The 25,055-nt window shown below is 59.0% G+C and overlaps 1 protein-coding gene across 7 annotated transcripts; it reads left to right on the forward strand.

Moving 5' to 3' along the window:
• Positions 1-334: 334 nt before the first annotated feature.
• RNF157 (ring finger protein 157) lies at positions 335-24,787 on the forward strand. Of its 7 annotated transcripts, XM_039562269.1 has the most exons (21): positions 1,119-1,363; positions 6,694-6,812; positions 9,892-9,980; positions 10,462-10,608; positions 11,162-11,279; positions 11,379-11,445; positions 11,602-11,645; positions 12,036-12,083; positions 12,350-12,421; positions 12,927-13,086; positions 13,279-13,391; positions 13,668-13,906; positions 13,993-14,101; positions 14,298-14,409; positions 14,838-15,037; positions 15,170-15,235; positions 15,596-15,644; positions 17,132-17,242; positions 17,867-17,962; positions 21,803-21,843; positions 22,309-22,395. In XM_039562269.1, the coding sequence occupies exons 1-20, from the start codon at positions 1,276-1,278 to the stop codon at positions 21,841-21,843; spliced, it is 2,088 nt and encodes a 695-aa protein (XP_039418203.1). In that variant the 5' UTR covers positions 1,119-1,275; the 3' UTR covers positions 22,309-22,395. The 7 variants fall into 7 exon arrangements, 4 of the variants coding, with proteins under 4 accessions (XP_039418203.1, XP_039418205.1, XP_039418204.1 ...); XR_005603337.1 differs by lacking the exon at positions 1,119-1,363 and adding an exon at positions 335-358 and having other exon boundaries at positions 17,867-21,843; positions 22,309-22,366; XR_005603335.1 differs by having other exon boundaries at positions 9,919-9,980; positions 17,867-21,843; positions 22,309-22,366.
• Positions 24,788-25,055: the final 268 nt, after the last annotated feature.

A 25,055-nucleotide genomic window follows, 5' to 3' on the forward strand; every position in this document is an offset into this window, starting at 1 on the left:
GGTACAAAGCCACCCCGGGCTGCTCTTTGGTTTGGCTTTTCTCAGCTGCCCTTGGGGCTGTGTGGGTAGGAAGCAGCTGGGGAGGGGGATCCATGTGTCCCTCTGCAGGGAGGGGATAAAGGGGGGAGTCCCGGGGACGGCCTTTGCTCGTCACCACTGAGTAGCCGAGGACATCAGGGCACCCGCTCCGCCTCCCTGCACATCTCCCGTTTGATATTTATAGCACTCGTGTTATCAACTCAAATCAAAATCATGTGATGCTCCACTAACAGGCGCTGCCGGACTAATTAATCACCGGCGGGTTTAAGTGAGCGGTCAAAGGGTCCATCCTTCTTCTTCAGCTCCAAGTGGAAAATGAGTAGGTGACCAGTGCTTCCCAATAATTTAAGGCTGGGGGAACTGGGTGGGGGGTGATCTGTTGGGGTGCATTGGAGCGGACAGGCAGCTCCCGGCTCCAGCGGCTGCGCCCGGCGGATGCAGCTGCTCCGGGTGTGGAGCGGAGCTGGGAAGGCAGGATGGGGAAGATGGAGCGGGGCTTTAACCTGCCCCATCTCCAGTGCTGTGCACCCATGAAGTGCTGCTGGAGGGGATCAGTCCCTGTGCCAACAGCTGCGCCAACTCCTTCCCCCTGTGACCTGTCGGGAAAAGTGGAGGGCTTGTCCTTCTCCCAGGGGACACGCCAATGGCAGGGGGTACAGGGACAGAGGGACCGTGCCCAGTCTGTCCCTGGAGGTCCCTGAGCTGGCATTGCTGCCCGGTGTCCCCCAGCTGGCGGGGCTGGGGGCAAGGAAGGGAGGAGGGTGGGCCGTGGTGGACAGAGGTCATTGAGGGGTGACTGAGGGTGGCAGATGATGGCGAGGAGGGCCACTGAGAGGTACTGGAGGCAACTGGGTGACACAGGGGATAGCAGGTGGGTGGCACTGTGGGCACGCGTGTGCCACTGTGGGGGGACAGTTAAGTGGCACCTGAGGGGGGACCTCGCTGGGTGGGTGGGGGACACTGGGGAGGCAGCGGCAGCATCTCGTCCCCTCACCCCACCACCGAGCCGGACCGAGCCGGGGCGGGTCGGGGCGTGCCGGCCGATGCGGGCCCCGCCCCGAGTGTCGCAGCCCCGCGGTGCCGCGGAGGCGGCGCCGGGCGCGGCGCAGAGCGGAGCGGAGCGGAGCGGAGGATGCTGCGGGCGGGGGCCGCCGCCAGCCCCGGTCCCGGCCCCCGTCCCGGTCCCGGGCGGGAGGACTCCCCGCCGCCCCCCTCCCGCTGAGCCCCGGCCCGGCCATGGGGGCTCTGACCAGCCGGCAGAACGCAGGGGTGGAGGAAGTGGATATCCCCGCTAATTCCGTCTACAGATACCCCCCGAAATCCGGTGAGCCCCCGGGGGGTCTCGCGCCCCGGTGCCGCCGATGGGGAGGGAAAGAGGGGAACGAGCCGGGTGGGCGCAGGGCACGACCTTGCTGCGGGCGGGGGTGACCCTGCGCACCCCAAAGCAAACGGTGACGCACAGGGGGGGCACCCTAAAAATCTGGGTCTGGTGCGGGGCACCCTGCGGGAATGCGGCGCGGGAGGGATGGGGGGTCACTCCTCTCCGGGCTCCCCTTTGCCAGCGCACCCGTGTTCCCAAACTTGGCTGAGTTGACGCGACTTTAATGCCATTATTGTTATAATTATTTCTGTAGCCGCGGTCTGCGGCACTGGGCTCCGGAGGCGCTTTTTATAGCCGGTTACTCCGGTGCTGGCTGCTCGGCAAAATCCTGGGTTTAAATTCCCGGGAGGACGAGGGAGGCTGGGGTGGGAGGGATTGGAGGGGATCCCTCCTTCCCAGGGCTCTGCCCCATCGTAGCACCCCAGCCGCTGCCGTGGGGAGCCGTCGCCTTCCCGGCTCCTGTCCCTGCCTCGAGCCTTGCTGGTGATGCATCTCCCTCTCCCCAGTCCGGCCCTGTCTCAAACCTTGTGCGTGACCTTGGAGAGTCCGTCCCTCCCCTCTGTGCCTCACTTTTCCCTGCAAGGGCCGGGCCTGAGCGAGGGTCCGAGGGGGGCACGCCGGGGAGGGAGGGGTGATGGGCTCCAGCCCTTGGGTGGGCAGCGCTTCGGAGCCGCAAAAATACCGGCACCGGTTGGTGATGCCCCGGAGCACCGTGCGTGCATGTGAGGAGATTGCACAGGATCCTTGCAGCACTAAATATTATTAATAGGGAACTATTTTGGTGGTTAATAGGATAAGGAAAACGCTCGGATCGTTAGCGCTGTGACAAATTACTCGCTAATTACAACTAAAGACCTCCTTAGGAAGAATTACAGTCAACACAAACCCTGTGCTTGTCCTGAAAAGCCGTGCTTGCCTCTTTTTTTAAATTTTAATCTAAAATAGGTTGCACAGCTGGCTGGAGATGACTGATCCTTGACAGCCTGGCTTCCCACAGGGCTCCCCCAGCTCCCCTTTTTACGTGATTTCAAGGCCTCTGTCCCTTTGATGCCAGGTGAGGCTGGACCACCCCATCCATGGGATTGCTCTTTGTAGGGACGGTGTCTCCATGCATTACAAGTTTTTCCCTTGGGACCCCGTCTTTTTTAGGGGCTCTTGAAATATCTGGGTATGAAGGGGTGGAGGGTGCAAGTGCGCCCAGCTGATCACTTCCAAACTTATCTCAGCTGGCAGAGGTCACCAGGCTTAACTCCAGCTTTCAGGGAGAGCCCGGGGAGGGCTGGTCCCACCGCTGGGGTCTGGGCAGAGCTGCGGGGGGATGGTCCTGGTGCTGCCCAGGGTCCTCGGGGAGAGGAGCAGGAGGTGCCCAGGTGGCACAGCCATCTGCACTGGGACAAGGGCAGGCTGGTGGCCCTGGGAGATTATGGCTGGTTTGCCTTTAATCCGAGCGGGATTTGCCTTCAGTGCTGCCTGCAGCCGAGGGAGGACGTGCCGGGCAGCGGAGCCCATTCCTCTGTGGCAGCAGCGCTTCCCTCACCTCGAAAGCCACCTGGAAGCAGCCAGTGGCTTTAGAAATGTGGTCCTGGAGGGGAATTTCACGGGACCCTTGGGCATTTCCCGCTCTCTGTGGATGTGGCTCTGGGCTCGCTCGGGATGGCCAGTGCAGCTTGTGGGAATAGGGCAGCTGTGTCTTGTCCCAGTTAAGCATCTCCCCATCCTCGGGGTCCCATCCCCTCCAGACAGGGTGTCAATGGGATTAGTTAAACCACTGTTTTTGAAACAAAGGCTGGGATTTACTTCAGTGGCTGCCACTGGGAGCGGGAGCCAGCGGGGGCTGTAGATGGAGCTCACCGCCTGGCTACTGGGATGGCTTTTGGGGCACGTCTCCAGCTTTCAGCCCCTGTCCCCGGCTGAGGTTGGCACCGAGCTCCCCTGGAGCACACGGGACTATGAGCAGGGCCCTGGCTGGGGGCAGGAGCACAGGGATTAATCCAGCAGTGACACCCCCGGCCCTGGGGGCACAACCCCAGGTGGTGGCACAGCCACGGTGGGCGAGGGCTGACGCAGCAGGGCTGTGGACAGGGTTTGGCGTCAGCTCCGGCTGCCGCTGGCTCTGGCTGCCCGCTTCAGAGCACGGAATTAAATAATGGGCTGCCCAGGGGCAGAAGCACCCAGAGCCTTTAACCAGCCCTTCACAGCACCCTGTGCTGGCACCCGCGGCCACAGGGTGTCCCTATGCCAGCGCCGTGCCATGGCCACCCGTCTGGGCTGACCGCAGGCTGTGCAAACCCGGTGCTTCCCTCACCAGGAGTATGGGGATGAGCTGGAAATGAGCTTTTCTGTTTTAGCAGCTTTGGAAAGTGAGGCTGTAACGTTGGAGAGCCAGAGGCTGTGGTACCAGAGCCCAGCAGGGCAGCCATGGCTTGGGGAGCAGTGCAGGACGTGTGTCACTGCATGCCAGAGCCACAGGGACACACGAGGGTCCTCACCCTTCTCCTTCACCTGGACAAGGTGGCAGCACTGGCACTCACGGGGAAAAGGAGCTGGCAGCTGGTGCCAAATGTGTCCCATGTGCTGGTGCCAGGAGATGTGCAGGACACAAAGACTTTTTTTTTGCCAAGAACCTCAGGCAATTTGGGTTTATTCCTCCTTTCCAGCAGCCGCTCTGCACAGCCCTTCCCGAGATGTGCCTGTCCTTGACAGGCTCTCCTTCCCCGGGAGTGGGTGTTGGATTTACAGCCAGCCCATAATAAGGTGGCTGGGAAGGTGCTTCCCTCCTCTGCCACCCGGCCGTGTCCAGGGAGTCACCGACACGCTCCTGCCCATGCCCTGGGCTTTCCTGTGCTGCTGCTTCCCTGGAAAAGCCTGGCACGACTCAAGCCTCTTGTTTAACAGCAAGGAGGACCTTTGCTGGGAGGGAGCACAGAGCTGGTTCTGTTGCTGTCAAGAGGGAGTTGAGGCCTCTGGGGGATGTGCTGGGAGCCTGCAGCACCCAGGGATGCTCCCAACCCCTGCAGGGAGACTGGGTGATGGCAGCATGGTCCTCACCTGCTCTGCCTATCCTACAGGAGGCCCCAGCACCCACTAAACTGTGGCTGGGCCAATCACAGAGAGCCTGTGCTCCATTTTCCAGCTTTTTCCCAGTGCCAGGGTGGCTTTTCTCCATGTTTAAATGTAATTTTTTTGCCATCACCTGCTCTTGCTCCAAGTCAGTGTCAGGAAAAGCTCTGCATGGCCCCATTCTCCCCTGGCTGTGCCGTTGCAGGCAGCTCCGAAGGCACTTTGCTCTTGGGGCTTTTTTTTTTTTTCCATGTGGCCGAGTCCTTCCAGGCGAGCTGCCTATAAATTATGTACATGGAAAATGGGACCTGAAAGCAGCAGGCATCAATAATTGATGGTCGACGTTCGCTAACGGGCTCGCTGCATCCGGGCATCCCTGCACCACGGGGCCTTGGGGCCGAGCTGTGTGACCCCACTCATCCCTCCTGCCCAGGAGTTAGATCCCCCCCTACTCCTCCCCCTGGGCTTTGGGCTCAGTTTTGGGTTTTAAGTGCAGTATTAGAGCCTGATCCAGCCTTGGACAGTCCCTGCCTCTGCTGGAAGCTGATCACGAGCTCTGACCTCAGTCCCCACAAGCAGAGCTGCAGCCCAGGCTTGAGCTCCTTTATCTGTGGTTCCCAAATGTTTGGGTTTGGGGTGTCCCCCGGGGGGGTGCAGATGGATCTGTGCTGGTGGGTTTGGGGTTTTTATAAGCCAGAGCCTGTCCCTGTCAGGATGCAGGACACTGTGTCCATGTCTGACTGACTCCTGGTGCTTCTGCTCACCCCTTGCTGCTGCCCCATCCCTGTCCACCTTTCCCTTTTTTCCCGCCTCAAGTCCCAGCCCTCCTGCCTGGGCAGTTCCTATGCCACATTGTGCTTTCCCCACACAGCCCAGATCTCATGGACAAGGAGCAGGCACCAGTTGGCTCCTGGCCGGGCTGGGAGGAAATTCTTCTCTAGTGGAGAAGTGCCTGACCTGGGGGCTGCTCCCAGCTCGGGGCCAGGAGCTGGTGTTTTGGCTCTGTGAGGGAAGAAGGGACCCTGGTCATTGCCCAGCATTCATCAGGCCAATGTGGAGCACTGCAGGACAGGTGCTGACCTCCTGGAGGGTCTACAGGCCCCCAAAATCCTCCCTCCTGCAGGTGAGCCCTTCCTAGGGAAGGCTGCAGGCTGAGAACTGACAACAGAACTCGGTTCAGTTGTGCTTTGCCCACCTTCCTGGTGGCAGCTGCAGCAAATCTGGGCAGTGTCTGGCTGTGGACACACTGCCTTGGGGGCACACGAGATCTGTGACATCAGGCTCTGGGCAGGAGCAGCCCTGCCCGTTCTGGGGGCTGTGTGCCTGGTCCATGCTGCCCTTCCCGGCAGCATCCCTGGGGGTGCAGGAGCCAGCCTGGCTCCTCCAGGGCTCACAGGGCTCTGGGTTCTCTGGGGTGCAGGAGCCAGCCCGGCTCCTCCGGGGCTCGCAGGGCTCTGGGTTCTCTGGGGTTTGGGAGCCAGCCCGGCTCCTCCGGGGCTCGCAGGGCTCTGGGTTCTCTGGGGTTTGGGAGCCAGCCCGGCTCCTCTGGGGCTCGCAGGGCTCTGGGTTCTCTGGGGTTTGGGAGCCAGCCCGGCTCCTCCGGGGCTCGCAGGGCTCTGGGTTCTCTAGCAGGTCAGGCTGTGCCCCTGTCTCTCCTGCCTCCTCGGGACATGAGCTGGTGTTTATGCCCAGGATTAGCTCTGCTCTGCTGTCCCAGGAGCCGTCTCCTCTTCCTCCTCACGGACCAGGATCCGTCCGCTCCTGCCAGTGTGGGGATGGCTGAAGGTCAGGGTGACCTTGGGTGGCTCCGGCCGTACTGGGGCTCATAGGGATTTCCCAGAGAGGGAAAGGAGAGCAGGCACTGTTAAATCCCACGGATGGAGCAGCCCCCAGGGCCAGCGCTGCCATGGGGCTGGGCCCCTGCACCAGCCTCTCCTGCCCCGGCTCTGTGCCCAGGCTGGGAACGTGGTGCTGAAGCGGGTGGGAAGCGGGCAGGGAGAGGGGAGGGCAGGCAGGGAGTGTGGCTCCTGGGCAGCCTCTGCCTGCCTGGGGGCTCTCATCGTGTGAGCTCAACCAGAAAGACTCCCAGCAAGGTGACCCTGGGGACAAAGTCACCTCCGAGCCATCGATCTGGTGGCTTCGTGCCGCTCCATCGCCCGGCTGGAGCCCCCTCCTCCCCCTCCGCTCAGGCGCTCGCTGTGTTTTCATTCCAGGGAGTTACTTTGCCAACCACTTCATCATGGGCGGGGAGAAGTTCGACTCCACGCACCCCGAGGGGTACCTCTTCGGCGAGAACAGCGACCTCAACTTCCTGGGGAACCGGCCTGTGGTGGTGGGTACCAGCGGGGACACGGGGCTGGGGGGCTCCGGAGCGCAGGTAGCGTGCCGGTGGTGGCTGTGTGTCATGGGGTGTGCGGTGGTGCACGGCTGCCGGCTGTCCCCCTCCACGGGCAGAGCCTGCCAAGCCCGCCTGGAGCGGGCTGAGTGGATTCTCTGATGGCTGATATAAAGGTTGGGTTCCTGCTGCAGCCTGTCCTCCATCGAGGACTAATGGTGAAAGGGTTTTGGGCTGATTTAATCCAAATTCTTTCTCATTCCCTCTCCAAGAGCTGCTTTTTCTCTTGCCTTCCCCATCTCATCCAGGAGCTGTATCCCAGACAGGAGGGCACATGGTGGGGGATGTGACACAGAGGTGCTGGTGTGGTTCAGGGTAGTGGAGTAGCTTGGACAGGAACAGGTAAAATTACTGCCCAAGCTCTAGCAAGAAAGAGGAAGAAATAAAACAGAAATAAAAAGGCTGGGGTAGGTTGGGGCTGGGGGCAGCACAGGTGGGTTTTGCAGTGCTGGGTGCTGCCAGCTCCAGCTGGTCTCAGGGCACGAGGGAGCCTGGCTGGTGTTCCCTACACCCCAGGCTCCTGGAGATGGTTTTTGTGCTTGCTGCCTTTGGAAAGGGAGGAAGTGAGAGCAGGGGTTCAGCCACGGGAGGGATGTCCCCCTCTCGTCGGGATGCCTCTCAGCAGTGGGACTGGAGCAGTAGGACTCCTCCTGCCTGGTGGTGTTTGAGGGGTCAAGTATTAAAAAGATTCAGAGTGAGGACTTAAAAGGCACCAAAGCTTTTCTGTTAAGTTGAGATAAACTTGCCTGGTGCTTTGACCCAGCTCTCAAGCACTGCCTGCTGCCAGCAAGGTTCCTTTTTCCTCCTTGGAATTGGCTTTGGTAGTGTTTTGGCAGCATCATGCACTCCTTCAGCAGGGAAGTGTCCAACCCTGGGCTGTGCCAGAGCGGGGATCCCGGCAGAGCCAAGGTCAGGAGCACCCAGAAAGCCCAAGAACACTGGGTGGGCAAAGGCAGAGCCTTTCCCTCCATCCTCTGCGCTTCCCTGGAAAATGAGAAGTCAGCACTCAGGGTCTCTTCCAGCAGCGAGTGTTGAGAAATCCTCTTGATTACAGTAAAAGCCTCTAAACTGCCCAGTGAGCAGTTCCCATGTCAGCAGCCCTGACAGCAGAGCAGCAGGGAAGGCAAAGGAACAGCTTGGAAACAGCAGAGAGAATTAATACAGCATCATGAGCTAAATTGTCTTGCTCCGGTTTAATTACCAATGGCTCTGGGCTGCAGAGCTGTGACCAAGATCCCGTCTCCCAGGGGAGCAGGGGGAGTTTTGGGAGCCCAGGGAGGAGCTGGGATGGATCTGTGTTGGTTCTGGTCCAAGCCTGTGTCCAGGCAACACTTGGGCCTCTCTGATGCTGCCTGCAAGTCCTGTCCTGGTGTTTCTTGGCTGTGATACTTTTGCTTTCTGGCCTTCTGTGAGAGCCCTGGCTGGGCTGGAAACATTAAAGACGGCCACTGCTTTTTGGTGGGGGATTTATTTTGGGTTCCTTGGGGTTCAAAGGTCAGGAGATCTTGGAAAAATTGTGTCCCAAGTGCTCTGTGAGCAGAGCACTTTGAGCTATGAACAGCGCTGCTGCCACAGGGATGTGCAGGGCAGCCGGAGGCTGTGCAGCTTCTCCCCTCCATGGATACATGATAATCTGGATTTTCCAGCTGGGAACAGGTTCCCAAGGGGGTGGGAAGGGCGTTGCAGGTTTAAGTAGCTGCCACCATGCAGCTGAGGAGCAAGAGAAGCTGCTGGAGGCACACAGAGAGCACAGGGGAAGCCAGGAACTGTTGAAATGTGCCACTGGGTTTCCCTGCCCACGCAAACCTGCTGGGGTCTGCTTGTAGAAAAACCCCAAGACAGACTTTTGAGGGTGGTCTTTATTCCACTTTAAGAGAAGCTGGCCTGCACCAAGTGTTGCTGTAGGCACGTGGATGACACTCTTAACTTCACTGCAACCGTTACCCATTTTTTTATGTTGTGTTTCAGCTTGATTTAAAGTGAGGAGATGCAAAACGTCCTCTGAATGGCCCCTTTCTGATGTGCAAAATCTGGCTTGTAAAATTTAATTAAAAAAAAAATCCAACCACGCCGAAAAAGTGCTCTTCACACGTGGGAGTGAAAGAGCCCGAAGTGGTTTCTGCAGCACAAAATTTGCCTGCGGCACTTCCCCATCCTGCCCAGCCCAACGGCCCCTGTGGGTGGCACCCAGGGGACCCGGCTGCCCCTTCCCTCCTCTGTCGCCCACCCCTGGCTGCTGCAGCAGGAGGGGGGGTGCACCCATGGGTGCTCTCCCTGCCAGGGCTGGTTTGGCTGGGTGAGGTGCAAAGAAGCAATTTTGGATGACTGCATTAGTTTGAATGCAGGGGATGTATCATGACATGGCACAACATGTCATGACACGGCTCAGCTCCAGCCTGGAGCCTGTTCTCACTCTCTCCTTTCCAGCTGCAATGGGTGACTCTGCAGGTGCTTGATTCTGCAGGTGCACGTTTAGTGACTCATAAAAAAGTTTGTTAACAGCAGTTTGATGACTCTGCTGCCCTTTTCCCCTCCTGGAGAGGACGAGAGCAGTGGGATGCAGGGATCCCACCATCCAAATCCCATCCACCACAGGGAGGAAACAGGGACACTTGTGCCTGTTTTTTCTTGGCTGATGGGCAGCGAGGGAGCTGCAGCCTCTCTCTGCCCAGCCTCATCCAGCAGCCTAAAAATCCATCAGCAGCCACCTGCCCTGTGCCCCACATCCCCCTCACCCTCCAGCCAAAGGAACAAGGAACAGCCCCGCTCTGTGTACCCCCTCCCCAGTGAAACTGTCCCTGCTGTTCTGGGCTTGCTGTTTGTGAAGGGATGTCCCTGTCACCGTGCTGCCTGGTACCCAAATGCCAGCGGGAGCTGCGGGTGCTCAGCACCCATCAGGATGCCCAGGCCACCCCAATTCCCTCTGTAGGGTGTTGGGTCTGGGTCACTGGGGGGTCCACAGCCAGCGTAGCCCCCCCACGTGCGTCTGCCTTCACCAGTGTCTCTCTCATCCTAGTTCCCTTACGCTGCTCCACCTCCTCAGGAACCCGTGAAGACCCTCAGGAGCTTGATCAATATCCGCAAGGACACCCTGCGCCTCGTCAAGTGAGTCTGGGCGCCCACAGGGCTGAGCCACGGGGAGGGAGGGTCCTGCTGGGTGCTCCCAGGGGATGGATGGTGGGCACGGGGCTGCTCTCATTGCAGCAGGGCGGATGGATGGAGGGGATGAGCCGCTGCTCTCCAAACGTGCCCTTCCCCTCCCGGCTCCCGCATGCCAGCACAGGCAGTGCCGCAGGATTAAAGGAGCTTAGCACTGCCTTTGAAGTGCTTTGCTTGTTCTTCCTCCCCCACCTTCCAAAGGCTTTGCTGGAGGGAGGCTGGGGATTGCGGAAGGGACGTGAGATTTGGGATTACGGCTGAAATCCGTCTGCGGCACTTCCCAGCCTGCAGGCGTGACCTTGGCATGCCGGGCACTCCTGTTGTGCCTCAGTGTCCCCTGATGGAGGGCAGCAGCCCCTTTTGGTGCTGAGGGGATCAGTCCTGGAGCACCCCAAGGCCCGTCTCCTGGACCCTCTGTGCTCCCCAGGTGCTCGGAGGAGGTGAAGACCCCGGGGGAAGAAGTGAGCAAGGCCAAGGTGCACTACAACGTGGAGTTCACCTTCGACACAGACACCCGTGTGGCCATAACCATCTACTACCAGGCAACCGAGGAGTTCCACAACGGGGTGGCGAGGTGAGGGGCCCCAGCCAGGCCTGTGTCACCCCCCAGCCTGGCCTGTGTCCACCCAAGCCTGGTATGTGTCCCTGGCTGATGGACATGGAGCCTTCCCCCCGGAGCATCTTTCCTCTTCAGGACAGGAAACAGCTGAGGGTGGTGCTGGGATTGGAGGGAGGCTCCTTGTTTCGCCCAGGTGCCACCACCAGGTGTTTGCCAGCCCCTGCCATGTCCTTCCCTGTCCCATCCTGCTCCTTCTTTTTACCTTCAGGTCAGAACAGAGGCCAGGGGAAATCATTGACTCCCCCCCCAAACCCCTCCAGGTTGGCTGTGGAGTTGTCCCTATCCCCTCCTGTGCTGTGTTGGCTGCCCTGTGTTTATTTCACCCTGTGGATTATTTTAGCCCTTTTTAGAACTTCTTACCTCAGCCCTAAAAGGCATCTGGGAGGGGAGGAGTGACACACACACAACCCCTCCCATTTTTTGGCATCTCCGTGATCGGGGGGGGAGGAGCAGGAGGAGTGTGGGGACACCCGTGGTGCCCTGACTCTGTCCTCTCTCCACGGGACAGCTACACCCCCAGGGACAACAGCCTGCAGTCAGAGACGGTGCACTACAAGCGGGGGGTGTGCCAGCAGTTCTGTGTGCCCTCCCACACCATCGACCCCTCCGAGTGGAGCGAGGAGGAGGTGGGTCCCCCCCGCCCCCAACATCATCCCATGGAGATGGAGGTGGGGTGAAGCCTCAGCACTGCTCCATCTCACCAAGCCTCCCCTGTCTCTCTCCAGCTGGGCTTCGACCTGGACCGCGAGGTTTATCCCATGGTGGTGCAGGCGGTGGTGGATGAAGGAGAGGGTGAGGCGGGTGTTCCTTGCTGGGATGGGCTCTCCCAGTTTGCTGGCATTGTGATGCCAGCTGGGCAGAGCCTCCTGCTTTTCCTCACTGCCACCATGGCTCTGCCTGTCCTTCTGCGTGTCCCCTGAGCCCTGCATGTCACTTTGTGTCTTGCAGAGCACAGTGGGCACTGCCATGTGCTGCTGGCCACCTTTGAGAAGGTAAGTGCCAAGCTGGTGCCATCCTCCCCCTCCTACCTCCAGCACCCACCAGGTACAAGAGCCTGGAGAATCCCTGGGAATCGGGATGGTGCTGCTGGGCTGGGGATGTTTCGGGCTGCTCCTCAAATTCTGGGATTATTCCCTCATTTTAAGCACCCCCTTTTGAGGCCTTTGGGCTCAACTCCGTCTTCCTTCCTCCAAGAAGTCTCCAGCTTTGCAATGTGTGTGACCTCTCACAGCTACCTGGTGCTGGGCTATCAGGAAAAGCCAGAATTCCTGCAAAATGGGCCTGTTGGGAGCAAGGAGGGAGCAGTGACAGCAACAGGGTGGGTGGGTGCTCTAGCACAGCAGCCCAGGGGTGCCCACCAATGTGCTCTTTCCCCTCTCCAGCACAGCGATGGCACCTTCTGCGTGAAGCCCCTCAAGCAGAAGCAAGTGGTGAGTGTTGGGGTGTCCCCGAGGTGGTGGCAGCCACCCTGCACACCCTGCAGGGGAGGCAGTGAGGGACTCTGGGGAGACCCAAAAGCTCCACGCCTGTCCCAGCCTTGCCCCTGCCTCCCAGGGAGTGCAATTTCAAGGTTATCAATGCAAAGAGAACCCCTGGATGGTGGGGGGAGGAGGGCTGGCCCAAGGAGGGGGCTGGGAGCTGCAGTGGCTGTGGGCAAGGTGTGTCTGCTCCTCACCCCTTCCCCATGGGATTGCAGGTGGATGGAGTGAGCTACCTCCTGCAGGAGATCTACGGCATCGAGAACAAGTACAACACGCAGGACTCCAAGGTCTGTGCCTGCATCCCCCTGCCTTCATCCCAGGGGTCTTCCCTCATCCCTTCTTCCCTTCCCCTAGCACAGGTCTGGCCACTGAAACATGCTCAGGGCAAAAGGCTGCAGCACAGCACGGAGCTGGTGATGCCTGGGGACACTTTGTGCTGGCATCAAAGCTGCTGGAGGCAGAAAGCTGAAGGATTGAGTTTTCCCCCTGTCCTTTGTGGTCCCTTGGGGGAAGGGTGTTGGTTTAGATGGGGAGCATGCGGCTCAAGGGATGTGCCTTATGCTCTGCTCTAATATGTGAAAGTTGGGGTGCAAGTTAGGGTTTCTGTTTCCTTTGGTCTTATCTCCTGGGGAGGAGCAGTGAGGTCCCAGCAGGGCATTTAAGAGCAAGCAGCCCATGGACACAGGCAGAACCCTCTTGGAGCACCCAGCCAGTATTTTAGAGCACCCACCCTGGTGCCACGGGGGCTGGGGACCCCTGAGGCTGAGCAGTTCCCTCCTGTCCCTGAGGCAGGTGGCCGAGGACGAGGTGAGCGATAACAGCGCCGAGTGCGTGGTTTGCCTGTCGGACGTCCGGGACACCCTGATCCTGCCCTGCCGCCACCTCTGCCTCTGCAACACCTGCGCCGACACCCTGCGCTACCAGGCCAACAACTGCCCCATCTGCAGGCTGCGTAAGGGCCGGGGGGGAGCTTGGGTGGGCTGGTTGGCATCTCTGGGAACGGGCTGGCATCTGCCACCCTCCCGTTCTGCAGTCCCACTAGCCCCCCTGGGGATGGCCCTCTTGGGAAATGCGGTGTCGTTTTTTGACGGGTCTCCCTTCAAAGCCTGGGTTTCATCCCTCCCTTTGTTCCCTGCTGCCGCAGCTTTCCGAGCCTTGCTTCAAATCCGAGCCATGAGGAAAAAGCTGGGCCCCCTCTCGCCCACCAGCTTCAACCCCATCATCGCCTCGCAGACCTCCGACTCCGAGGAGCACTCGGTCAGTGCCTGGCTGAAGGTGGGACCCTGGAGTCTTCCACCAGGGTGGGGAGGTTTGGGGATCCGTGTGTTTCTGAGGGACAGGGTTTATTTATTTAATGCAAATTCATCTTGCAAAAAACGCTGGGTTGATATTGCAAAAAAAAGAGGAAAAAGGTATTTGGCAGGGTGTCCATTCTCTAGGTTTGAGCTTCTCCCTGGGGCATCTTGATCCCACTGGGAGTGATCAGCAAAATGGCCCAGGGAGGATCCTCACCCCTTCTCCCCCTCTCCCCAGTCCTCGGAAAACATCCCCCCGGGTTACGAGGTGGTGTCACTGCTGGAGGCCCTCAATGGGCCGCTGACGCCGTCGCCGGCCGCGCTGCCCCTGCGAGCGCTGGGGGACCCCCCGGGCGTGGGGACCCTGCCCTCCTACGGCAGCGATGGCCCCCTGCCCCCCCTGAGGGCCCTGTCACCCCTCGAGCGCCTGCCTGACTGCGGTCCCCCGGGGCTCAAGCTGAAGAAGAGCATCTCCAAGTGAGTATTGGGGTGGGTCCGGGAGTCTGGGGGGGTCTGGGGGCTGTGGGCAGGGGTGAAACCCTCTGCTTTGCCCCGTTGGCCAGGTCCATCTCACAGAACTCCTCTATCCTGCCCGAAGAGGAGGATGAGAAGTCGTGCACTGAGTCAGAGCTGAGGGTCTCCAGGAGGAGATCCCCAGCCCGGTGTGAGGAGGTGAGCACTGTCCAAAACGTGCTGGTGAGGAGTTGAGGCACTGGGGGGGCAGCAGATTTGGGGGAGGCTTGGGACCAGAGACTGACTGGGGTTGCCCCTCCTGGCTCTTCTCCATCCATAAGGATGCCTAGAGGAGATGAGCCATCCATGCTGAATATCCCCTATCCCCTCCCCTCCCCATGGGCTCCTCTTCCAGGAATGTGGTGCAACGCCGGAGAGTGAAAACCTCACCCTGTCATCATCAGGAGCCATTGACCAGTCCTCGTGCACTGGGACACCCCTCTCCTCCACCATCTCATCCCCAGAAGGTACAGCATGGTGGGGTTTCAAAGGCGCTGGCAAGGCAGGAGAGTGGCATCGTGATCTCAGGACTGTCACACTGTGGGGGGATGCAAAGAGGGGTGGCATGGCCCCTTCTTACCCTGCCATGGATATGGGATGGAGCCCCAGAGCATCACCTCTGCTTTGTCACCCATACACCTGGAGATGGGGATCACGGGGCCACCAGTCACGCCTGCTTTGTCACCCTTTAGACCCAGAAAGGGGGGGGCTGTGAGCCCTGGGGACCTGCTGCTGGCAGCTTTGCACCCATCACGTGTCCATGGCATGCAGCCAGCCCTTGCTCTGCACCCCACTCCTCCTCATTAGCCCCTCTGCCATTAGTGGGTGCTGTGCTGTGACTCCCACCGGTGCGTGGGGGAGTCCAGCGGCCCCCTCAGCCCGTGCTCTCTCCCAGAGCCCGTGAGCAGCAGCCTGGCTCAGTCCGTCATGTCCATGGCCTCCTCCCAGAGCCAGCACTCCCAGCTCAGCACTGACACTGTGTCCTCCATGTCTGGCTCCTACATCGCCCCTGGCACGGAGGAGGAAGAGGAGGAGGAGGAGGGGGACGTGCTCCCTTCGCCCGAGGCTGCCAGCGCCACAGCGTCTGATGGAGAGGTAGGGACTGGGAGTTGGTGGTGGCGGTGCCCAGCTTGGCGAGCTTCCCTATGGGATGTAACTCCTCCTCCAAAACCACTGGCACCAGACTTTTTTTGTTTTCCTTCCATCTTTCCCACCTTCCTCCTACAGTCAACACCTGTGGAGTCCCCGGATCTAAACTTTGTCAGCATCTCTGCCGAGGAGCGCGATGCCGAGGTAACCACAACCATCCCACGAGGAACTGGGAGCTGTGGTGTCACCCAGCACCGTGGGGGGATCCCAGTTGTGCCCACAGCTGGGAGCTGTGGTGTTGCCCAGCACCGTGGGGGGATCCCAGTTGTGCCCATGGAGAGGGAAGCTGGGCAGCTGGCACCACATTCCCCCAGGGCTGGGCTGGGGAAGGGGCTGCCCATGCATCCATGTCCCTGCAGGCTGCCCTGGGGATGGATGGGGCAGTGGGGTTGTTCCACTGATCCATGGAATCCCCAGGGCCAGGGATGTTCCCTCAAAGGGACCTGGGAACAGCTCCTGGCACAGCCTCAGGCTAACACTCGCTGCCTCTCGCCTGTGCCACAGGGCAACGATGTGCTGGAGGACGAGGACGCCTCTCCCACACAGGAAGACGGTAAAAGGCCCTGGGTCGTTGTTGTCCCCTCGCTTTCAGCTCGCTGTCACCGTGAGCAGGGGGTGCTGTGCTGTCCCCAGCTTCCCTGCTGCCATCAGGGAGAGCCCTGGGGGACTCTGCGGGCGCTGGAGACAGGGAAACATCTGTCACAGCAGGGACACCCACGGGTGGGCTGAACAGCAGTGGGCGGGGTTGCAAGCCAGGCACGGGGACCCAGAGAGCTCAGTGTGGGACGTGGAGCAGTTGGTGTGCAGGATCCAATGGTTTTTCCAACGAGCCAAGTGGGAAAGAGGCTTCTCTCTCTCTCTCTGTGTTTTTTCCCTTACCAAGGTGTTTTCTCAAATCTCTGAAACTTTGCCCTGTAGAAATCAGTGTCTGGGCTGATTGCCATAGGAAGGGGCTGCAAAGCTGTTCCCTCTGGGATGCTTTCCTCACTTTCTTTGGCCTGTCCTGAATGTGTTAAGTCAACACACGCACATCGAGGGCTCCTCTCGCCTCCTCCCTTGAGCTCAGATAGCCAAGGAAAGAGGTGGTCACCTCCATGCCATCGGCCACCAATGGCCCTGGATTGCTTTTGGGCAATAGGGAGGCCCACAGTGTGCCCCCTCCCACATTTCCAAGTCTCTTTTTAGCAAAAATATGGCAAAACTATTTCCCAATCCAACCTGAACTCTCAGCCAAGCTGGAAAGCAGGAACACCCATGGAACACCCATCCCCAAATCGTGGCCTCTGACCTGTAGAGAGGCTCAGGCTGGTGGGGAGACTCAAGTATAACAAATAGGAACAACCAAGGGCTGTGGTGGGCATCCATGGGCATCCCAACAACTCTGGGAGCAGGATGGCCTTTCTCCTTAGGACACAGTCCTGCGCCTGTTCTCAGCAGGGCTACTGGCATATTTGGGAACATCCCTCCTGAGGTTCAGTCACCTGCATCTGATGGATGCAGGTAAGAACCTGGGGGCTAATCTCTTGTAGAAGTGATGCTAAGAAGCAGAGTTACCTCCCTCATCCCCAAAAGCCTCCATCCCCCCCTGCAAAAGCTTGGCTACGGCTTCTTTTGCCCCATGCATCCAGCTACTGCCTCCTCCTGGCATCCACGCAGCTCTTACTGCACTGCTGGTGCCAGAGAGGCTCCTGCAGGAGGTGATGGGTGCCACCACGGCCTGGCTGTGCCAGAGGGAAGGTTTGGCTGAACCCTGGGCAGGTTCATGCGTGTACCCATGGCCGCATCGTCGCTGTTCCGCTGCCCTCCGATGTGGCCGGTGCGAGGAAAGGAGCAGCTCGGGCTGTGCCCAGGTGTTATTGTCCACTCTTCACCCAGTCCCACACAGATGCATCATTTTTATCTCATTATTGTTTTTTTTTTTTTTTGAAAGAGGCTGGGGAGGGGAGAGGAAAAGCCCCAGAAATCCCACCCCCCAGTGCTAAAAAGGCGACGTCGAGCCCCAGCCCGGCCGCGGCGTTAACTGCCTTAACTCCCTTCCAGGCCCGAGGACAGGCGCTTTCCTCGGTCTGAGGTGTGACAATAACAATGACATGGGCATCGCACACGTGAGAGCGCTGGACAATAAACTGTGCTCTGAGGCCTGCTTACCTGGTGAGTGGCCGTCTGCTGAACATGAACTTGGGGTGGGGGGGACAGTTCCACTCTTCCCTGCATCCCCCCAGCCCTTTGCATCCATCCCTCCTCTCCCATCACCATCATTCCCACCATCCTGGCCACTGCCATCCCTGCCAGGTTGTCCTCACTGCACCCCTCCACCTGCCCCTCTGTGGGGCTGAGCACCAGACACGTCACCACCCATAGGTCAGGGTGGCCTGTCCGGACTGGGATGTCCCCAGGGGGCTGCAGACTTGCTTTGCTGGGGTTCTCTGTCCCTTGGCCAGGGGGCTGCTGGCACCCCAGGGGGCACCAGTCCTCCTTAGGAAGGTGGTTGTGTGGCACAGCTGTAGCCTGGTCCAGGCTTGTGGTGGGCACAGCAATATTTTGTGTTGGGATGTGATCCACAGGCAGTCCAGCTGTACAGCAGGAGCTGCCTGCCTCGTCCTCCTCTTCCTCCAAGGCCAGGGGGATGGGGTGTGTCAGCTCAGGTCATCGTTCTACAGAGCCCCAACATTCATCCATCTTTCCCATTTCTTCATGCTTTCTCCCTCACCCTCTTCCCACTTTTGTTTCCTCCCAGCCTCTCTCCATCCCTTTTTTTTTCTTCCTTCCTCCCAGGCTCCTCCGTCTGCGTGAAAGTTCATGTTCGCTCTGTGCCAACACGGTTTTCTTCACCCACGCTTGTGCCCCTTCCCTGCCCAGAGTTGCCCAAAGGTGACAAATGTATTGAAGACCCCTGGCCCCTGTGTGGAAGGGGGCAGTGGGCAGGGGACCCTGCCCAGCCTTGCAGGCTCAGCTTCCTCAACCTGTGCGTTGGGAAACGAGCCAAAAAGCCAAGACCACACCCTCCATGGGGTCTCCATCAATACATTTGTGGACAAGCTGGAAGCAACTCTGCCCCTGCCTTGCCCCTTCAGCTGACTTTGTGGCAGGTCCCAGACTTGCAGCAGGTGCTGGAGAGCCAAGAGGGTGGGTGAAACCCACTGGAGGGAGGGGAAATCCTTTCTTTCCCCCTGCTCCTTTGGGAAAGCCTCCTCTCCTGCTGCCTCGCCTGTTCCTGGTGGTTTCTGTGCTGGAGAAACACAGCTGAGGCTCTTGGGGAGGAACAGGTGCCTGCCACAAAAGCCCTGTGTCCCCTCCATCACCCTCTGTCAGCAGCTGGCTGAGCCCTGCCGGCCTGGGGGGCTGGGGAGGGAGCTGGGGGTGTCCCAGCAGCACCTCTGCTTTGCTGGAGGGCCTGGCAAAGCATCCCTTGTCTGTGGCGCCAGCCAAAGCCATCCTTGACTGCATCCCTCTTGGTTGTGCCGGGGGGAGGATGAGGAAGGGGGAGCTTTGCAGCCCAAATGGCTCCGGCGCAGGGTCAAATTCTTGCTCTGCTGTGATGAGTGCGCTGGCCTTGTCCCCTGCCTGGGCTGGGGTGCAGGATCTGGCCCCTGGGCTGAGCCTAGCCAAGGATGCCCTCTCCATCCTTTGGCCACCACGCTGAGGGCAGCTGCAGCCCTCAGCATGAGCTGTGCTGTGTGAGTGGGGTGATCCAGCCTTGGCATTTGTGTGGAAAAGCAGAGGGCTGCCCCTCGTGCTGGGACCAGGGGCAGAGGAGGTGCAGAGTGGGGGCTTTGGGGCTGTCCCTGGTCCCCTGGGAATGGCAGACATGATGTTCTCCATCCCTTCTCACTCTCTGTAGGACACAAGGCATTTTTTCCACATCCTAAGGGACAGCGATCACTGTTGCCTGACTTTCCTTTTTGAGTTGTTGTACCAGTTTGTGTAGATCAGGATGTTCCAGCAGTTTTTAACCAGGGTAATGCCCATTCCAGTAGGGTTGGAGACAAAGTGTCATATAACACATCTGACATCCGTTCTGGTGCACGGTTTTTGGTAGGGGATAGCTGAAGTCACACCCTGCTCTACAGGTGAAGTTACAAATACAGATTCAAGTGGTTACACAGCTGGGTCTTGGTGTCATCCACTGTTAAGTTGTCACAAGGGGCTTGTAGACATACAGACCCTTGTCCTATGGATACTGAGATGGATTCAGGGTCATTATCAGGAGACGTTTCGAAATGATAGACACAGCTCTGTGTCCAAACACAGCTTGGGCTGGCAAAGTATTGCTTTCACATATAAACTCCTGTCATTCTCTCACCACACGACCATCTACAGCAGTGGTTTGCCATGCATGTGTATGGTTGTTCTGAGCCCATGCTCAGTGCTCCAATGGATCTAATCTGATTGCTACCACAAGGATTTGGTGCCTGGTACGTACAGGAGCACTATGTATTGCTAAGACAAAAGCTGTGACCTTACTAGTGATGGGGACATAAGAAAATTTGATTAAAACCCGCCAGGATTGAAATGTCCTTTCAAATTTCAATGAATAAAAGTCCCTTTTCCCATTCTATGATTATCCCAGCACTGTAGAGGTAGCCACAACTGAGCTGGAATACAGCTGAGTGCTGAAGACACTTTGCTTTGAGCAATTCCCAGAGCATCAGCCAGCTGGTCATTAGCATTTGGGTATTTTTGATATTTGAAGCTGACCACTGTGTGTTTCCAGGAGCGGCTAAGGAAGGCTTTAAAGGTTGATCTGTCCAAGTTATTAATGGTTGCACCCAATTGATCAGTTAAGAGTTTCAAGACTGATACTGTTCAATACCCCCATTCCAGTTCCCAATACATCAGTTAAATGTGCGAGGTAACAGCCTCTGGTTTAGCCAGGAAAACCACCTGGTGGAGGAGGTACCTGTAAAAGGTGAATGTTTTGGTCTGATAGCAGAAACATTGGTCTGCATCTCTTTAAGGACTAGGATTAAGCAATATTTGTTATTGTTCAACCAATTTGACCTTGAAATGTTCAGAGTTGATTTTATAGGTTTTTGAGAAGTTTTTGGAGCAGTTGTGGGGGGGGTATGCTGGGCACCCTTAAACCCTCTAGGGTACAGTCAGCTTCTATATCATAAGGAGTTTAGATCAGTTTTGTTTCTTTAAATTTACAGTCATTTAGGCTCATGGTGAGACAGACTGGGGGTATTCCATGTTTTGTGGGTTTGTTTTGGCTGTATCATTCTTAAAATTTCTAAAGGCCTGTACCCAGTGTGTGACAGCCCTGTTCACTGATTGCAGGGAAGGCAGTTGCATGCTGGCCCTTGAGATCTGTGGTGTTCAAGAGTCCACATCTAGGACAGTCTCCAAGCTGGTGACATTTGATAATGATGTTTTTGTCCTCTCTGTAATGGACGAAGGTGCGGGACGTGGTTCCTCAAAGCTTCTTTTGAAATCTCTGCAGATTTCAATCTGATGGGAAAGAGCTTTGGGAGGAGGCAAAAGGCCACATGCCAGGGATTTTAGGACACGAGGTTTAACTAAAACCTATAGATCTGTGTCCCTGTGTGGATCCTGCAGAGGGTTGCAGGGGCTGTCCCCAGGGCTCAGAGCATCCTCTGGCCACGGCCACAGCCTCTGCTGGGGGCAGCGTGGCAAAAGCAGCTTTGGAAAGAGAAACTGGGGAAAGGCATCTGCCAGTAAAGCTGGCACCAAGGGGGGAGGGCTGGGGAGCTGCTGTAGAAAACCTGAAAGCAGGGCTCTTGCTGGTTTAAAGCCGCAGATGCTCCAAGCTGTGAGCAGTGGGCCGGGCGAGCCGGTTGGGTTTCACCAGGATGGAGTCTGGGAGCTGCTCTGCCCAGGGCAGACCCCTCCAGCAGCACAAGGGGATGGGAGGTGGGTGGGTACAGGGCTGGTACCCTGCTCCAGGACCAGAGTATGTCCTGCTGCCCCAGCCCTGCTCCTCGGCAGCCTTGCAAGGGTGCACTGAGCAGAGCTGGGTCTCTGCACTGGGGCATTGCAGTGACTTAGGCAATATCAGGCTCTTAATGGGATTTCTGTGTGCATGTACATGCGGTCCTGTTTAATTATCCATCCCCTCCGGGATCTGCAGACTTAACATGCCTCGCTCTCCAGCCTGAGCTCGCCATGAAAAGCCAGTCGAAATGGCAGCTGTCACCTCCCATAAATCAGCAGGCAGCAGGATTTTGTTGCTTCCCCTCTGAGAAAGCCTCAGCCCTTGGCCTTGGCATGCCCTCACACAGTCCCTCTGGCTCCAGACACAGGGCTTAACCTCGCTGGAGGGTGCAGCCAAGCTGCCTTAGGGGTGCACCCCCTTCCTAAGGGCAGCACGCAGCCTCTGATGGGTTTGGTGGTGGGACACAAGCCACAGGCCGAGCTCTGCCATCACCCTGCCCCAGCTGGAGGGTGCTGCCTGAACTGGGAGCCTGCAGCCGGAGAGGAGGCATGGGGGACCCAGCTGCCCCAGCACCACAAGCATGTCCACCCCTCGGTTCCCCTTGGCACGAAACCCTGGGAGGCTCCACGCATGGGGACCCCTCGCCCTGTGCCTGGCAGCAGCTCCCCGGCCCCCTCCCGGACCCGTTCGCAGGCGGCGAGACCCGCAGGCCCCCCGGTCACCCCGTTTGCTCGCTCGTGTGCATGTCCCCGTGTCCCCGCGCCGCCTCCGCTCCCGCCTTCACCATGTGCCTTCTGGTCTCTCCTGCCACGCAGCCGCCGTGCCGGACTCCTGCCCCATTAACATTGAGGAATAGGTGAGACCCTGAGCCCCCCAGAGCTGCGCCCACCTCGTGCCCCGTCCCCCGGGGGGGTTGGCGCTGGGTTGTCACCCCTTGCTCCGGCGTTGCTGGCGGTCCCCTCACTGCCCAGGCCAGGGGGACATCGCTTTGTGCCTGGCCTGCAGCCCCACAGGGCACCCTCGCCGGGCAGAGGGGGCACAGGCAGCCCCCCCTTCGTTTGGGTTATTGGAACCCAGCAATGGTCGCGCTGTGCTTGCCGTTCGGCCCTCAGCGTTCCTGAGAAACTGGGGGTTTAAGGGGCTCCCCCAGCCTGGAGAGGTAAGAGCAGGCACCCCCCAGCCCTCGCTGCAGCCAAAACCCAACGGGGGGAGCTGGGGAGGTGGGAGTTACTTTGGGACAGTAAATCGCATAGCCATAGAAAAATGAGCCGAGCGCAGCAGTGGGCTTTGGGAGCCCCTAACTCCCGTTTTCTGCCCCCAGGCCCAGAGGCAGCCAACAACAACGTGGGGCTGCAGCAGACCTGGCCCCGCCGCCTCCCCGGCCCCCGGGACCCGGAGCAGGCAGCGGCCGCCCTGCCCGTGTGAGGGCTCAGCCCCGGCGGGGGCACAGACCCCCTGCCCACCCAGAGGGACCCTGGTGTCCGGGCACCGTGGGCATCGCCACCGCCACCCCTCGGCTGTACCGGGACTGATTTTCAAAAGAAAAGACGGTAACCTCGACTTTTCCGTGGGGGCTGAAAGCCATGTCACTTTGGAGCCCCACCCCCCCCCCCCCCCCCCATTAGCACCTTCCCATTCTCCAGCCCTAACGGGGACAGGCTGGGGTCCCCTCGTGCCCCCCGGTCATCTTACACCCCCAGGCTCCTCTCCTCCAACGTGTGGAGCAGACGGGACAGGGTCACCTCACTAAGGGGGTTCTGGGATGTGGGTGGGTGGGGACAATGGGAGGATGGTGTTCAGGGGTGTGGGTTAAAGGATGAGTGTTGGGATTGGCATCCTCGGTGCATGAGCTGGTGACTTTCATGGGGGCCAACCCCCGCCCCCCCAAGTTTGCTGGCCCATGCCCCTGCCCTGCCGTGGGCTGTCCCCATGCCGTGGGATGTCCCCGTTAATGCACTGGCAGTGATGGTGCCCTCAGAGCTCCCCTCTCTCTGCTCTCCTCCTGAGCAGCACCTGGGCTCCTGGCCCTGGCCCCGAGGTTGTTTTTCCCCAGGGCATGGAGCAGGGTGGCAGGGGTGGGCAGGAGACCTGGTACCGCCCCCAGCCCGGTCACCAGCCCCTGGGGCATTGATAATTTTTCCTCTCTGTCTTCCGCCCTGCTGTGAGCTCAGGGCTCTGGGCTGCGCCCTCTCTCTGGAACAAGTGCCAAAAGTGTCCCCCCCATCCCACCCGTCCTGCCCTCCCCATAACACTTTGTAGCAAGGGGTGGATGAGGGTGTGGGAGCTGCCCCCCATCTCCATCCCCATCCCTCTGGCCAGCATTGGGCTGAGAACATAAGCGGGTTTTGTTCCAGGGGCAGACACACAGGGATTGTAAAGGAGTAGGGATAAAGCCACAGACCTTGGGGGCCACTGGCAGAGGCCAAGCTCCACTCCAGAGAGCATCAGGGACAGTAAGAAACCACTTTGAGGAGCATCAGACCCTGCATCCCAATCTACCGGGCTCTGGAGCTGTTTGGGGCAGCCCAGGGTGGGAAGCTGAGCCTCCCTTTTCCCCACCTGGTTTTGTCACACGGCTGTGGTAGCAAAGGGCACCTCCTCTTTGCAGGAGGCAGCTGCGTTTCAGAGCCACCTTAGCACAGAGATGTTCATGCACTGAAGGCAGCGTCCCTGGAGGGGTGTGTGTGGGAAGCAGGTTGCCACTGCCATCCCCACGACAGAGCACGGGCTATGCTGCTTATGGCTGTGGCTCCTAAAGAGGGCTGAAGCCCTTTTAGGGGCTGGGGGGGTGTGTTCTCTGCCTGGCTCACAGCCAGGGCCATGGTGGCTGCTTGCTCTGTGGCCCCAGTGTGGGTCCTGCCAAAGATGGGTTTGGAGCCGGCCGTCCCACTGCTCTCTCTTCTGGGCTGGCTGTGCCTCCTGTAAGCTCAGCAGCTCCCAAATTCCTCCCTGGGAACCCAGTGCTGGGTGCTTGATGTGAGGGGGTGGCAACTCCAAAACGCCATCCTGGGGCGTGTGCGGTGGGAGCTGCAAGCAGCAGGGAGGGCTGATGTGGCGGGGACAAGTCTTGCGCCCTGTTTGGGGACGTGCTGGGTGTCCCAGCCCCAAGGAGCCACCAGCACTGCACAGGGAGAGCTTTGGAGGTTCCCCATCATGCTGAGCTGAGAAAACCACGGCAGCCATCTCTTCCCTATGTCTCCAGCCTGGGCAGGGGAGAGAAAATCGGGCTGATGCTCCAGGGTCACCTGGTCTACCAAAGCCCAACGTTCCTCATGGTTTCGAAGGGGACAAGGACAGCTGGCCTGGCACCCTGGCACAAGGTGCAACGGTGCTTGTGGCTGCCAGCAGAATGAGGAGGTCCTAGGAGTGACCCTGAGGGTTTTCTGGCTTCTCTGAGCGGTGTCCCCACGGCTGCAGGAGCAGCCAGACAAGGTCACGGCGCTGCCCCTCGCTCAGAGCGCCCGCGGCTGCGATGGAGAGGAGCCGGGAGGATGCTGTGGCCGAGCAGTGCTGCTGCCTGGCTGTGAGCAAAGAATCCATCCTCTGGGTGGCACAGGAGAGACGGGATTTGGGCATGGGTGATACCAGTGCCGTCCTCGGCCACCCAGAAGGGACAAGGGGCAGGCAGGAGCATGAGGTGGAAGGTGACAGCCCTTTGTCTCACGGGGCAGCCCCTTGTTCCAGTGACCCTCGTGTCAGGGATTTAAGGAAGGAAACCAGATTGCTGCTTATGATTTTGCTTTGAGCATGTTTTGGATTTTAAGAGTATGTTTAATAAAGGGTATCTTAAGTCGACAAAGTCTCCAGAGTCATTTCGTGATTGCAGGGTGAGGGCAGTCGGGGTTTGGGGGGCTTGGTGTGTAAAGACCCTTTTTGGCTGGGAGCACCCACTCACCTGTCACCCAGGTACCTTCTCCAAACCAGCCCAGCTGCTTCAAATGTCCTAAAACACTTCCCAAGGTCCCTTCCAACCTACATTCCCAACCATCCTAAATCCTGCCAGGATGGAGAAAGGACAAATGCAAGCTAAACCTCTGCAGGAAGAGTCTGGCCTGGGGTAGAGGCATC

This window comes from Corvus cornix, chromosome 18 (genome assembly GCF_000738735.6).
Source record: "Corvus cornix cornix isolate S_Up_H32 chromosome 18, ASM73873v5, whole genome shotgun sequence".
In the NCBI taxonomy this organism is placed as follows: domain Eukaryota; kingdom Metazoa; phylum Chordata; class Aves; order Passeriformes; family Corvidae; genus Corvus; species Corvus cornix.